General features: G+C 34.4%; 2 protein-coding genes across 2 annotated transcripts; one reads left to right on the top strand and one right to left on the bottom strand.

The window, feature by feature from the left end:
• Window positions 1-53: 53 nt before the first annotated feature.
• LOC112576519 (anamorsin homolog) lies at window positions 54-5085 on the top strand. Its single transcript, XM_025259026.1, has 7 exons — window positions 54-132; window positions 811-974; window positions 1466-1692; window positions 2370-2490; window positions 3428-3556; window positions 3918-4039; window positions 4216-5085. Exons 2-7 carry the CDS (start codon window positions 818-820, stop codon window positions 4327-4329), a joined length of 870 nt encoding a protein of 289 aa, XP_025114811.1. The 5' UTR covers window positions 54-132; window positions 811-817; the 3' UTR covers window positions 4330-5085.
• A 1122-nt stretch (window positions 5086-6207) lies between these two features.
• LOC112576518 (probable tRNA N6-adenosine threonylcarbamoyltransferase) lies at window positions 6208-13107 on the bottom strand. The gene is made up of 13 exons (XM_025259024.1): window positions 12957-13107; window positions 12664-12815; window positions 12060-12179; window positions 11704-11805; window positions 10189-10262; window positions 9575-9670; window positions 9223-9272; window positions 8891-8969; window positions 8357-8456; window positions 7943-7999; window positions 7563-7638; window positions 6418-6516; window positions 6208-6314 (listed from the first exon to the last, which is right to left on the bottom strand). The coding sequence occupies exons 2-13, from the start codon at window positions 12776-12778 to the stop codon at window positions 6275-6277; spliced, it is 1008 nt and encodes a 335-aa protein (XP_025114809.1). The 5' UTR covers window positions 12779-12815; window positions 12957-13107; the 3' UTR covers window positions 6208-6274.
• Window positions 13108-13114: the final 7 nt, after the last annotated feature.

The raw sequence follows: 13114 nt of genomic DNA, 5'->3' as shown, positions 1-13114 counted from the left end.
TGCTTTATATATAATTGATTAACGATATCTAAAAAATAAAAATAATTCATGTTGTTTTCTAGTCTTTTCTGCTTAGGGTGAAGGTCATCTACTTGCGAGAGTTTCGATTTCATATTGTAGAAATCATCTCAGGTTAGTTTATCAAAAGTAATACATGCAACTCCGAGTTATTTGTCTCACTGGCTATTTATGATTGTAAGGAGGTTGTCTGTAATACTATGATGAAATAATGTACAGTAGTTTCGATTGTATTTTCAAAAGAGAAATAAGATCACGGACCTTCATTTAATTAGCTATAAAATTAACAACGAAGAACTTGAAGCAAAAACTCACGTCACAAAGACTTTTTAGGTCTTATAATTATTTTATCTAACGTCCTTGGTAATGATTCATGTGTACACAGGATTTAAATTTAGATTGATTCTTCCATTGTCGACAGTGCAAAATATCTTTACTAATACTGTTGCTTTAGTAATATGCTGAGTAACGGTTACTAACTTTCATCACGATATTCTTTAATGCATGTTTAATGGGCGTCTTTGAGATGACTCTGCTAATATAGTTCTAGTTGTTTCATATCGTAAAGCGAAATTAAAAGTGAATAGCATTTTCCAACCTAGATAAGCAAGTGTAATAGGTGGTCAAAGATTCTTGTCCATTAATTACTTTGGTTTGATGGTTTGAGTGAATGATAGGAAAGTTCAAGATAAATCTGAACCCGAGCGGAAGCAATTTTTTCTTTGGATCATAGGCACTTAGAGATTTTGTGTACTAACATCTCAATAATTTGCTGTGTGTTGTTACTTGTAGAATCAGCATGGACAACATAGAAGTACAAGTAGGTCAGCAAGTTCTTTTCTTGTGGAGCGGAGACCAGCCCTCAGAAACTATGAAAGATACTGTAAATACATTACTGCAAATGGTTGGGGAGACTGGCAGAGTACAAGTTGAACATGTGGACAGACTAAGCATATGTAGGTGTATAGATGTATATGTATAGATCTGCTGGGTGCTTTGGGGAAAATAAATATTTGTTCATAGCATTTCTTTATTGCTGTAGATGCTGTACATTACACACTCTAGAGTTCTGCGCTATGCTTTCTGTGAATGGTTTAAATAAATTTTGTTATAACCACTGCATACTTCAGGCACTGCTAGAGAAGTATTTTATTATCTCGTACACTGTCAGGAATTCGAGACGTTGTCAAGAGTCCATGTTTTGCTGATTTTTCTCTTGAAAAAAGAAGTTTATTGATTTTCTTTCAAGATATTTTTAAATTGCATCCTAATTGAGAAAAGTAATTAGCAAAACACACCTGATGAACATTTTCTAGGCTAACATTGTGAAACAAACTAATCAATAATCAATAAAAATGCATTTTAACATATGCTGATACTTATATTTTAGTCACCTTTTTTTAATATTGTAATTATTTTTCAATGGTTAATTTTATCACCTTCATAGCCTCGCATAAGGATTCAACCTTTGACTTGGCAATCTCTGGCTTTCTCACCCCTCACAAGATAAACCACAGCACAGGACTTCTAGGGGAAGTCTGCCGCATTTTAAAGCCTAGAGGGTCATTGTACATTCAAGAGATAGCAACAGAAACATCAGACGATACCAGCTTGCAATCTAAAGACAAACTAGCTTCACTGTTAAAGCTTTCTGGCTTTGTTGAAGTGAGCAAGGTAAAGTGTCTTATGCTTTTGTGTTTGCCGTGTTTTTTCCTAGCAACATTTTATAGGCTGCAAACCTGATAAGCTTTAATGCATATGTATCAAGTATAAACATACCCATGTGTGTATTTTTTATTCTTCAAGAGAGGCAGATAAATAAATTTGATAGCGATGTTTTCGCATTTCTTGCATTCAGCTAATTTTTATTAAAGGTACTCAAAGAAAATAATAATAGTAATTAACACAGTTTATATAGTACATGATCATACTTGTGAAGGACCATTCTCTTAGCACTTGAGACAAAAGAACAGTGCTGACGATAATAACAGACAAGACACAAAGAGGAATTGGGCAACAATCAATTATGATTAAGAATGAGTTACATGAAACTACAGAAGGAGACAAATAAGCAGACTTGTTAAAAGGCCTAGTATAAAGTGGGCTGTTAGGAGTAATGCTCATGGAAGAGATTTTTGTAAATTATAGTGCCTGTTTAAAGGATTTGGTGGTAAAGGGCAGATATAAAGGAGTACCTGCATGCATATAAGATGAGGTTGACTTTTTCTCTTTGACTGGACAGATTACTTAAGAAAATTATGATTACTTTCTTTTTCACAAGGTCTTCTGCATTTGAACAGTTTAATTGTGAGATATTTGGGAAAAGAATTTGTTTGGTTTACCTTTTGTAGCCATCCCTTGTCAGCACATCAGAAACAGCTTCCAACATTTACAGGGTCCATGGTAAAAAACCAAATTATGAAATCGGCTCATCTTCTCAGTTGAAACTTTCTTTTGCACACAATGAGCCAGGTAAGTAGCATGCATTGCTGTGAAACTTTTTAAAGATTATATTGAACCCTTTGAGCACAATGGGCCATGATCGCGGCTTTGCTGGAAGGCAGTTTTCATTACTGTTATTGCAAAGTTCAAACTCTATCCTTTCCGAAAATTTATAGGTTTCTTGGTCTAATGTTTACACGAAAGCAGCAATAATAAAAAAAACCCACCTGGTCATCTTCAGTTATTAGCCCATCTTTGTAATACCAATACTTTTGTGTTGTGCTCAGAGGGTTAAAAGATTTTTGGCTACAGTATTATGCGTTTTGCAAAAAGCAGTTTGTGTTGGCAATGATAAGAAAGAAGAAATCAACAGTTGAAGAAGATATCCCCCTCCCAAATAATTTTTGTGGGTACACTTGTGTAAACTTTATTTTAGTGCCATAGAAAAGAGATATTTTTGTACCGAACACTGAATGAATAGATTGGTAAGGGCACTTGAAACAAGTAATAAAAATGCATTTGCTGCGTACAGCATGCATACTTGTACTTATGTTAAAAAATTTAAGATACAAGTAGGCTGCAAATGTTATATGATGTGAATTAATATTTTTGGAGGGATTTGGGGAAGGCACATGATGAAAGTAAATGTTTCTCTTTGAAAACTCTGATTGGTTTAAATGAAATGCATCTTGTTATAACATGTTCCACTTTTCCATTTTTATGGTGATACCTGGGAAGAAAAAGCAAAATCTGGTTGTGTGAAAGAAGTTTCATTTTACTAATTGTAGCCAGTCATGATCTGCACTCCATGAGGATTTGATCTATCACCACATTTAGTATTAAATGATGATATAAACATGTATTAATGATATTGCACCACACGAGTGGAAAGAAATAGATTAGAAAATTGTAACTGATCCCTGCTTTAGTATACAGTGATGGTTTTTAACATTGGTTTTTATTTTAGATCCTGAAGTGGCCAAAGTGTGGAGTCTGTCTGCAAATGACTTGTTAGATGAAAACGTAGAACTTATAGATGATGATACTTTGCTTGATGAAGAGGACTTGAAGAAGCCTGATCCTTCATCACTTAAAGGTTTAGACAATCTTTTTCCTATGTCTTCTTCAGAACCAGTCATACCATGGTTTTAGATCAAGTTTTACATTGTTCTTAGTTTTGCTACTTTTAGTAAGGTTAAGCTTTAAAATACTTTGGTTGTCTTCATAATGTACCAGTGATTATTGCAACAGCACTCAGCACTTCTGCTTAATCTTAAACTGGTTTTCAAAAAATGTTTTACTGCTTCATTTCTAAAAAAAAAACATTTTATACCATTCATTTCTTTCTACTACATGTCCTTGTAGTGGTGCAAAACAACCAGTAAACACCAATTTTAAAAGGTAGATATCTCCACATACTGCTAGTGATAACCTTAGTTTTTATGAAATGTTCATAGCTGCATGTGAAGACGGGCCAAAAAAGCGAAAGGCATGCAAAAACTGCACTTGTGGCTTGGCAGAAGAACTGGAGCAGGAAAAGATCCAAAATACCCAGCCAAAGACATCTGCATGTGGAAATGTATGGAGAGTTTTATTTTCTTCATTTTTTAATTAGTCCAATTTTTCAGACCCTTCATATTGTACTAGTTCCATTTTTCAGGGTATGGGTAGGAAATGTTTGTGTTGCTCTGCATACTTTAAAGTGATTTTTTTACATTAATAATTGCGTTGGTTTTTTTTCTTCTTCTTCTGTAGTGCTACCTGGGGGATGCATTTAGGTGTTCAAGCTGCCCATATTTGGGAATGCCAGCATTTAAGCCTGGGGAAAAGATCACCTTAAATAAACAGCAACTCAAGGCAGATATTTGAAGACTGGACTTGGATCAGTAGCATCATTTCCAAAGAATCGACATGGCTGTCTGTGTGCTAGAGATACTACATACAATTTCCTGTCAACTAAATGGCTAAGCAAAAGAAGTGTTAGTAAGCATGGATATAAGATATTCAAATGTATTTCATTTCATTTTTAATTCCCGCAAGTCCTGTTGTTCACCTGGAAGCGGAATGGAAAAAGGTCATTTTCTATAAACTTGCCAGAGCACAATGACATGGTAAAGTAGGGGTTAACCGAGTCATTTTAATGACAGAAGATGGGAAAAGGAATCTTGCAGACAGAAATCATGCAGGACATGACAGGGAGAAAAGTTGAAGGATATGTCAGTTGCCATTGCCTTTTTGTTTTTCCTGATTTTCTTATTGGGTTGGTACTTTACATTTTAAAGTATTTGTTCCTCATGACTTGTTCTAAATATAAACTGTTTCTTATGAACCAACATTCATTACGTTAACTCATTGCAGTTCAGTTGATAGTTGAAAAACCACACAGTCCTGGCTGATAAACACAAAATTCCAAACTGCAAGAGTTAAGCTTACTTTGTGGGCTTTCTTTGTTATTTGTTCTTGATGGAATGACATTTTTTTTTTATCCTTAAAGTAGAAAATTGAAAGGTTATTTTTCTTTCTTTTGGTTGTAAAGTCTTCATAAATGGTCATCTCTTTTGGAATATCAGGGTGAATAAAGTGAAAGGTGAAGTGTGCAGAGCAGGATTGCCTTTGCATTATGTACATTAATGTTACTGGTATATATAATGAGTAAATTTGCATGATGTGTTTTCCCTGCACAGTAGGTTCAGCGTGCTTACAAAAGCAAAATATACACAAAATAAACATAGTCAAAAGGTACAAGCACACAGAAGTGGAAGCTAAGAGAAATCCACTGACTTCATGAGTTACATAAAGTCATAAACCCATCTATACAGAAATAAAAACATATACCTATACTGAAATATGACATGGAATCAAAGAAAAGAAGCAATAACTCAGCACAAGGTGATGAAACTCTAAACGCTTGGTCTGAAACACAAATTTCCTAGGGCACATGGTTTCTAATTCTTGTCACAATCATTAGTAAAAGGCTAACAGTCTAGAAAGTTCATGGAGCAACCGTGAGTTTAGTTGCAGCTTACTGCTGAAATGATAGATGTAAGGAAGAAATGGCACTGTGCTAAACATCGATGGTAAAAAGAAAAAAAAAAAAGCAGGATTTCACCAAACCTTACGATCACTGGTGGTTTTGTAAGAGACCATAATTGCAACAACAACAATAAAGAATGTATATTCACTATCTTGTAAAAAAATATACATGGGTTTTACACAATTCAAGTTGCTATAAATGCACTAATGAGTGCATCATAATTTTATGTATTGTGTCACAGAAAGAAAATATAAAATAACTTCTATTTAGGACTTACCCAAGACCTGAAAACTATTTCTAAGGCTAGAAAATATTGGTATGTATAGACCACAGAAACACATTAAATTGCCAGTTTTTGTTAAAGAATGTTCAGTTACTATCCCTTTTACACAAGAATGTGTTACAATATTTCTTAAAAAAAACCTGGTTTCTTTCCTTTTCTGAGCAGGTAAAGAAGTGGGAGGCATAATAAAAGACTAATGTAATGAAACAGAAACGTTTCAAGCTTTAATCAGTCCTCATAAATATCCTAATAGCAATATTTAAGTCAAAGATCCTTGAAATATGTAAAAACAGTATGTCATCTGAGATTCTGTATACTTGTACATTAGCCATTAGTGCACGTTAGGTTGTGCCAATGACAGTTTTATGTTCTTAGGGGGTGTTTAAACACAATGTATTGAATATCACATCAGAGAGAACAAAGGTTTAAAGAATTTTTAAAGATAACCATTTATTAACTGCATAACACCTGGAAGGAAAAAACACACAACAAAGACATCACTTTCTCCATGTAACTTCCACTTCATCTGTTCGATACCTGTAAAAATAAAAAAAAAATATTTTAGAAAAATAGCCTTTGTGATAGGTACTGCGAAAAATGTATATCTTTTGTAAGAAATCATGGAAGACAGCAGGTTTACCTTTGTGTGCAAGTGGTGTCTTCTAGTTTTGTTGTTATACCTGTTCGAAACATTTCCCAACCTGCCTGTGCAATCATAGCACCATTGTCAATGCAGAATCTGGAAGTGGATACAAAGCAAAATGTCATGAAAAAAGACGACTTCAAAACTAGAAGACAATGAACATTTACTACAGTCTCTTTAATACAATTTTTTTTTAATGATGAGTTTAGATCTAAAGGTTATACTCTAGCAAAGTTTCAAAGACTTTATGAAAATGAAAACAGCATTGTATGTACATGCATGCATATGTAATTGTATTCAAAATAGTGCATGACCATAATAAGGAGATATTTAATACAGATATATACTTTGATGTGATTATTTTCTCAGTATAATGTTCATTTTCAGCGGTCCTGGCAAAAGCCCATTATACCCAATGCTTTTCAATCCTTGATTATATGTTCAATGAATTATCATTTTCCTCAGTATGATGTTTGTTTTTCCTGGTCTCTCTAATACACATCGCATGTAATCTGACTCCAGTTTAATGTTTTCACTGACCTAAAATGACCTAACACCGCTCACAGCTGCATTTTATTACAGTACATTGTACATGTACTGCCATACAATGAATGTGTTGTCATCACACCAGCGAAATATGTGAGGAAGCTATGGCTTTGACACACAGCGGTGATGGAGTCAATGGTGACTCCAGAAGTGACACTAACAACTATTCTTAAGAGCTCCACCACCAGCAGTGTCTGAAGCCCTCATAGCACTAAAAACATGGTAGTTTGCCTTCAGCACACCTTGGGGCAGCGAAATGTTCAGACACTTGCAACGCGCGTAAAATGTTATGTTGCAAATACAGGCACAACGCACGGCTACCTTGGATGAGTTAATCCCCATGGGGAAATGAAGTACAGTATAAAAACAGCAAGAACGTTGCTGCTCCACTGTTCCCCTTTCACAATGTAATATATTTAGACAGGATTGTGATATGCAGAGCCTATCATACTTTCTCCGCATTTGGATGTAATCTGAAGCAAAAAAAAAAGTGTCCTTGATATAACGTTTTCCTTGATTTAACATTTAATTTTGGTGGTTCCTTGAGTGAAAATTGAGGTTTTACTATATATATATAGTATACAGATAGTTAAAACCTTTCATCTGTGGCAAACAGCGTAGCTCCACGTTCTTTTGCCATTATCTCCATCATCTCTTGAAGTCGCTTGTTGCCTGAGCAGTAAAACCAATACAGAATCAGTAAAATGCTCTACTCATCTGAATTCTAAAAAAAAAAAAGCTTAGAAGCTAAGTTTGCACCCATAAAATTTAACTCCTCTCACCAACACATTTTGTACTAATCCACATCTATTGAACTTAGCCTAGCCAGACAGCACATGCTTTCATGCAAATCAAGCCACAGGATATTAAAAGGGGATGACTGACAAAAATAACCGAAAAAGTCCTTATTAGCAAAAATCTTATCTTACAATACACCAAAAAGTCCCATGAAATCTGGAACCTCAAGAATACTTACAGCCAACTCCACCAACAATCAGCACTTCCTCAGAACCACAATGTGCCATTGCTCTCTCTAAAAACAGTAAAATTCAATTAAAACCACACTTGTGATGACATTTAGATAAGATTTCTTCTTTGGTGCTTCATGGTAGATTATCTTGTCATATTCATTCCCAGGAATACACACGCTTTCCCACCTGCTGATAATCTTCACTACATGCAGAATGAGTAGTAAGCCAGCCAGTTTTGATATTTGATACACCATATTAAAGAACATGTTTGTCAGTGCATAAAAATACATCAATATACACAATTTTTCTCAATAACAAATTTCATAAAAGTAGCAAAATGAAGCCAGGATGGTAAGAACATTAAGAACATTTAGCATAAAAGACAGCTCTTGACAGTTTTACATTGTCTGTACCAGTACCTGTGATTTCTATTAGCATCGCAAAAACAGTCTCCTGTAACGAAAAACATAGGTCCTCTGGAGTGTATTCCCTCTTGGCAATTAGCTCTGGAGCTTTCTCCTGTAATATTTTAGGATGCAAAATAATGTGACAAATATTACACTGCTTAAATGTACATTGACAGATGGCTGAGAGAGACACTTAGCCATTTGATATCTTTAATGTTATTGACATTGTCTTTATGACAGGGAGATTCCAGCATAATATTAACAAAGCAATACAGAATATAAAAACTTAAACTTTCATTCCATTTGAATGCAGGAGTACATATATCAAGTACTAAAAATTTATACATGATCATCATGCATTTATACTCTAACTCAAATGCGGTGTAAACTAACAATTTGTTTTTGTTACCTTTATTCAGCTATTTACATGGTGCTAACACTGTTTTTATTAAGGATTTTCTTTAATGCTTTCTAACTCAAAACACAAAAGTTGAACACATTTTAAAACATAAAGACAATGCACCTAACACAGCCTTTGCACTTTACCTCAATAAATGATAGAAGTCCAGAGAAAGACACATCCATGCCTTTGACAACATAAGGTAGCTCCAAAAATTTAGTCCCCCTGAAAAGTAAAAGCAATATGTTTATCTAACATCTTTGCTACAATATGCACAAAAATTAAAAGATAATAGAAGCTCTGTTTATGTGCCTGGTTTAATCGCTTTTCTTTTTTACATTCTTTCTATATTTTGTTCTCCTGCTAAAGGAAGGACATTGATATGGAATAATTTTAATAGTTAAGAAAATATATAATCACTTTTAAGAAAAAAAGGGTTATTTATATAATCACATGATAAAGTTTCCAAACAACTCACTTCTTAGCCATCTGTTCAATATTATGTCCTGGACTAGGATCATTAGATAGCTGAAAGAAGTAAATAAAAAGAAAATCTTAAAACACAAAACAAAAGTTCATAACCCCTTATTCATAAAAGGATTTAACGAAAAGCAAAAAGGTAGAATATATTATTACATTTTCAAAAAAAGTATTTTTGTGAGTCATGGTCAAGATATAGGAATGACTTTTTCAAGAGTTTTTGAAGTACTAGTAATGATCATTATCTCAAAATACACAAAAAGATAAAACAATTAATCTGTCAGATACAAGAAGTGAAAGGAAAAACAATGTATTCACAGATGTGGTGTTAACTAATAATGACTTCCTACCTTCAAGACTCTGGCAAACCTGTCTAAGCAGTTTCCAACAGCAATGTCTATGGTCTCACCAAATATTCTATAGCGTTGCTGTGAGTATGCAATGACCTGGAAAACAAAGAAACAAAAAATTGTGTATGAAACACAATTTATATGTGTGCTAATCACAAATCTAGTTGTCTTAAAAAAAAGAACAATTAACCCATTCCCAGATACTATATCTTTTTTCCAAGTCACAATGGATGCAAGTGATCCTGCAGTGCACAGATAATTATGATCAACTCCATGAAGGGAGCTATGATAAGGTCGAACAGCCTTACAATTTCTGGTTTAATTATATTAGTCAAATTATAGACCTGGAAGGGTTAGGGTTAGGCACATTTTCCCCTTCCAAGCAAGGCACAGTTGATTTGGCTATACTTAAACAATCAAGGGTAAAGGCAACTTTTAATCTCCTATTAAATCTGATGCTACATTTAGTATCTGCTTTTTTCTTGCAAGAAAACAACTTTTCTTCTCTTTATTTTTTTATATAAAAGGCAACATAATTGTGTATAAAGTTTTATTTAAAATCACTGGGTTGTCCTCATTATATAGATATAGAAAAAAGAATAAAAGATAGCAACCTGCGTGTTTCCTCCGCTCACATACAGGACAGTTGGATTCTTTGCTCCAGTGATTAGGCGTCCCATTTCAATGTCTGCATTTGCTAAGGTATTTTTAATTACATGATTATTCTACAAAAGTAAACATTTTTCAAAAAAGCTGTTTAAAACAGAATCAAGCAATTAAGAGCACCCAATGCATGTGACAGAAGTTCCCTACACTTGCAATCATAAAGAGAACATGCAAAAAAATAATGCTTTTAATAATAATATTAGTATCATTATGCTGCAAAAACTCCAGCATAGGCCAGGCTCTTTGTGCTTCACATTACCAGACCAAGAATATGGAATATAATTAACAGGGAAAGGAAGTAAAATGATAGCACTCCCTATCACCAAAACCACATAGGCATGCACAAGTGACCACACACACACATACACAGAGAATAAATGCATCTTAAACATGGAAAACAGTGAACTGAAGCAAGAACAAGAAAAAACTTGATGCAAGATATATTTCAGAAACAAGAATGTCTTTAACACACTCCTGAATCTTGGAACAGACTGAGTGGTTCTAACTAAGAATAGAAGGGTTCCACAGTTTGATCCAGCATAAGAGAAAAATTTTTTGTCAAAACTTTTTGCACAAACTTTTGGCAGGTTTAGGGTAGTGTTGCCTGCCATGGAACAAACATGTGTCAATGAAGATAAGACAGTGAGTAATATAAATGTGAAGGCAGAGAAGAAGTCACAGATAAACCTATGACATACCACAGCTTGTAATCAACTTGGGCTTGGAGAAGAGGTGCAGCATGATTATGATTTCTTGATTTGAAAACAGTGAGAAGCAGAGTTCTGAGCTCTCTGCAGTTTGTCAATTATGTGATAAGGACAGCAAGCAGAGAATTGGTAGAATTAAGTCTGGAAAGAACCTGCGAACAAACCAGTATCTTTCCTGCCTGAATTCAGGTATAGTACTTTATGGCCTGATGGCACAGCTCTTATGAAAAGCTGCATAAGATGAATAACAAATATAAGGCAGTAAAAGGACATGTCATTCATTATAGGGTAGTCCAAATTGCAGGCAGATGTGAAGGGGATGGCATTGTTCCCCACTCTGACAGAGAATGGTCCAGGAGATAACTTGCTGCAATGATGGGGATGAAAAAGCACAGCTTCCATCTTGTCATTCAATATCCATTTGCAACTGGTCATCCAGCCTCTTGGTAGAGTTGTCAACATATAACTATATGTCAGCAAATGACCAGGTGGAAACGACAGGACCATTAATAAGGGAACAGAGCAGTTTGGTGTACATGAAGAAAAGGACAAGACAGAAAACTGGCATTCAAAAAGACAAAAATAACATAGGCACAGATATCTACACATACTATATTCATGTGTGCTCATGCACATACAAACAGATGGAAAACAACAAATTTAGTTACGTTAGAGTGAGTAAAAATTTTTTCCAAAAGTGTTCAGAGAAATCACAAGATGCTGCATACAAAAAGTGCTGCACACTCACAAGGATACGGCCTATGCAGTGATTCACTGCGACAATGGGTTTTTTCCATAACTGAGCCACAGTGCGTGCAACAAGGGCAGTTGAAACAAGTGGAGCACCCATACCAGGACCTGTCCATAAAACAAAGAACACAACAAAGCTATATATCTCCAAATCAAGCCAAGAGTAAAAATGCAATAAAAATCTAAAATCATAATAATCTAGAGTGATAAATAAAAGTGCATATTTATAATTCCTTCATTAAAGTTAAAACTAAAATATAATTTTAAAAAATATAACTGAAACAATGTATTTTTGTTTGTTAAAAGAATGATAGAGCAATGATCCTTTACATTTTTATATATTTTAGTCAAAAACATATTACCTTTAGTATAACAAATAACATCAATGTCCTCTGGTTTGATATTGGCTTCATGTAATGCCTGTTTAAGAACCTGTAGGGCATAAGTTCGATGGTGGCGAGCTGTGTCTTTTGGTAGAAAACCTTACAAAAACAAAATAACTGTACAAAAGCTGTCAAATTATTTCTGAACAAATGTTAAAATTTTTATGAAAAAAAGGTAATTGCGTTACACTTTAGTCCTGTGTGAATATTTAAAAGACACAGACAGCATATCTAGCATAATGCATGAGAATTATTATTCAACTTTTCATAAAAGTGCATGGATTGCATACTCAATGAAGATACTGTAAAGTCCCTTGACCTTATGGTTTTCAGGCAGTAAGATGGTAGAACTACAACATATCTTGAGACCAGCTTTCGTAAAAGTGGTGCTTTTCTTGGTGCTGTACTGCCCCTTCTTTACTAGTCTGATCCCACTCAACAAAACAAGCCTTATGTTGCATAATTATTTCCCATTGTTATCATATAAAAACATAATTATGTTTCCCAATTACAATTCACAGTGGTGAATTACCACTAAGATTTAAAAGGTTACTAGATCAAGAAGCATAATGCTTTCATGTACCTTGCCCAGGAGGTGTAATATAGGTATGTCGAGGATTGGAAAGAACCTCCCCATCTTTGATAATACCAATGCCAAGCTTGTTGGCACTCCCTTCAAAACCTATTGCTATAACCATTATAGTTTTCTTGAGATGCAGAACTTTCTTCTCTGACCTGCAATGTGAAATCAACGATAAAGAACATCAAAGGTTTTCCTGAAAATTTTTTTATCATTTAAAACATTAACCTACATGCATTTAATGTTTTCTCGAATCATCGCCCAATCTACCAACGAAGTGCAAATGCTATACTTACCTCTATATATTAATGTTCTGAGATGAAACCACGCACGTGTATATCAAAACACAAGTTCGTGATGTAACTAAAGCTTCGATCTCTCGCAGTGCAATAGACTGCTAGACACTGTCGAGCTCGCGTTTGTTGACAAATGGGACATCAATCTCTTTCTCTTT

This window comes from Pomacea canaliculata, linkage group LG12, assembly GCF_003073045.1.
Source record: "Pomacea canaliculata isolate SZHN2017 linkage group LG12, ASM307304v1, whole genome shotgun sequence".
NCBI classification, from domain to species: Eukaryota; Metazoa; Mollusca; class Gastropoda; order Architaenioglossa; family Ampullariidae; genus Pomacea; species Pomacea canaliculata.
The sequence above is the reverse complement of the archived record's forward strand: the minus strand, read 5'-3'. Positions and strand labels throughout refer to the sequence as shown.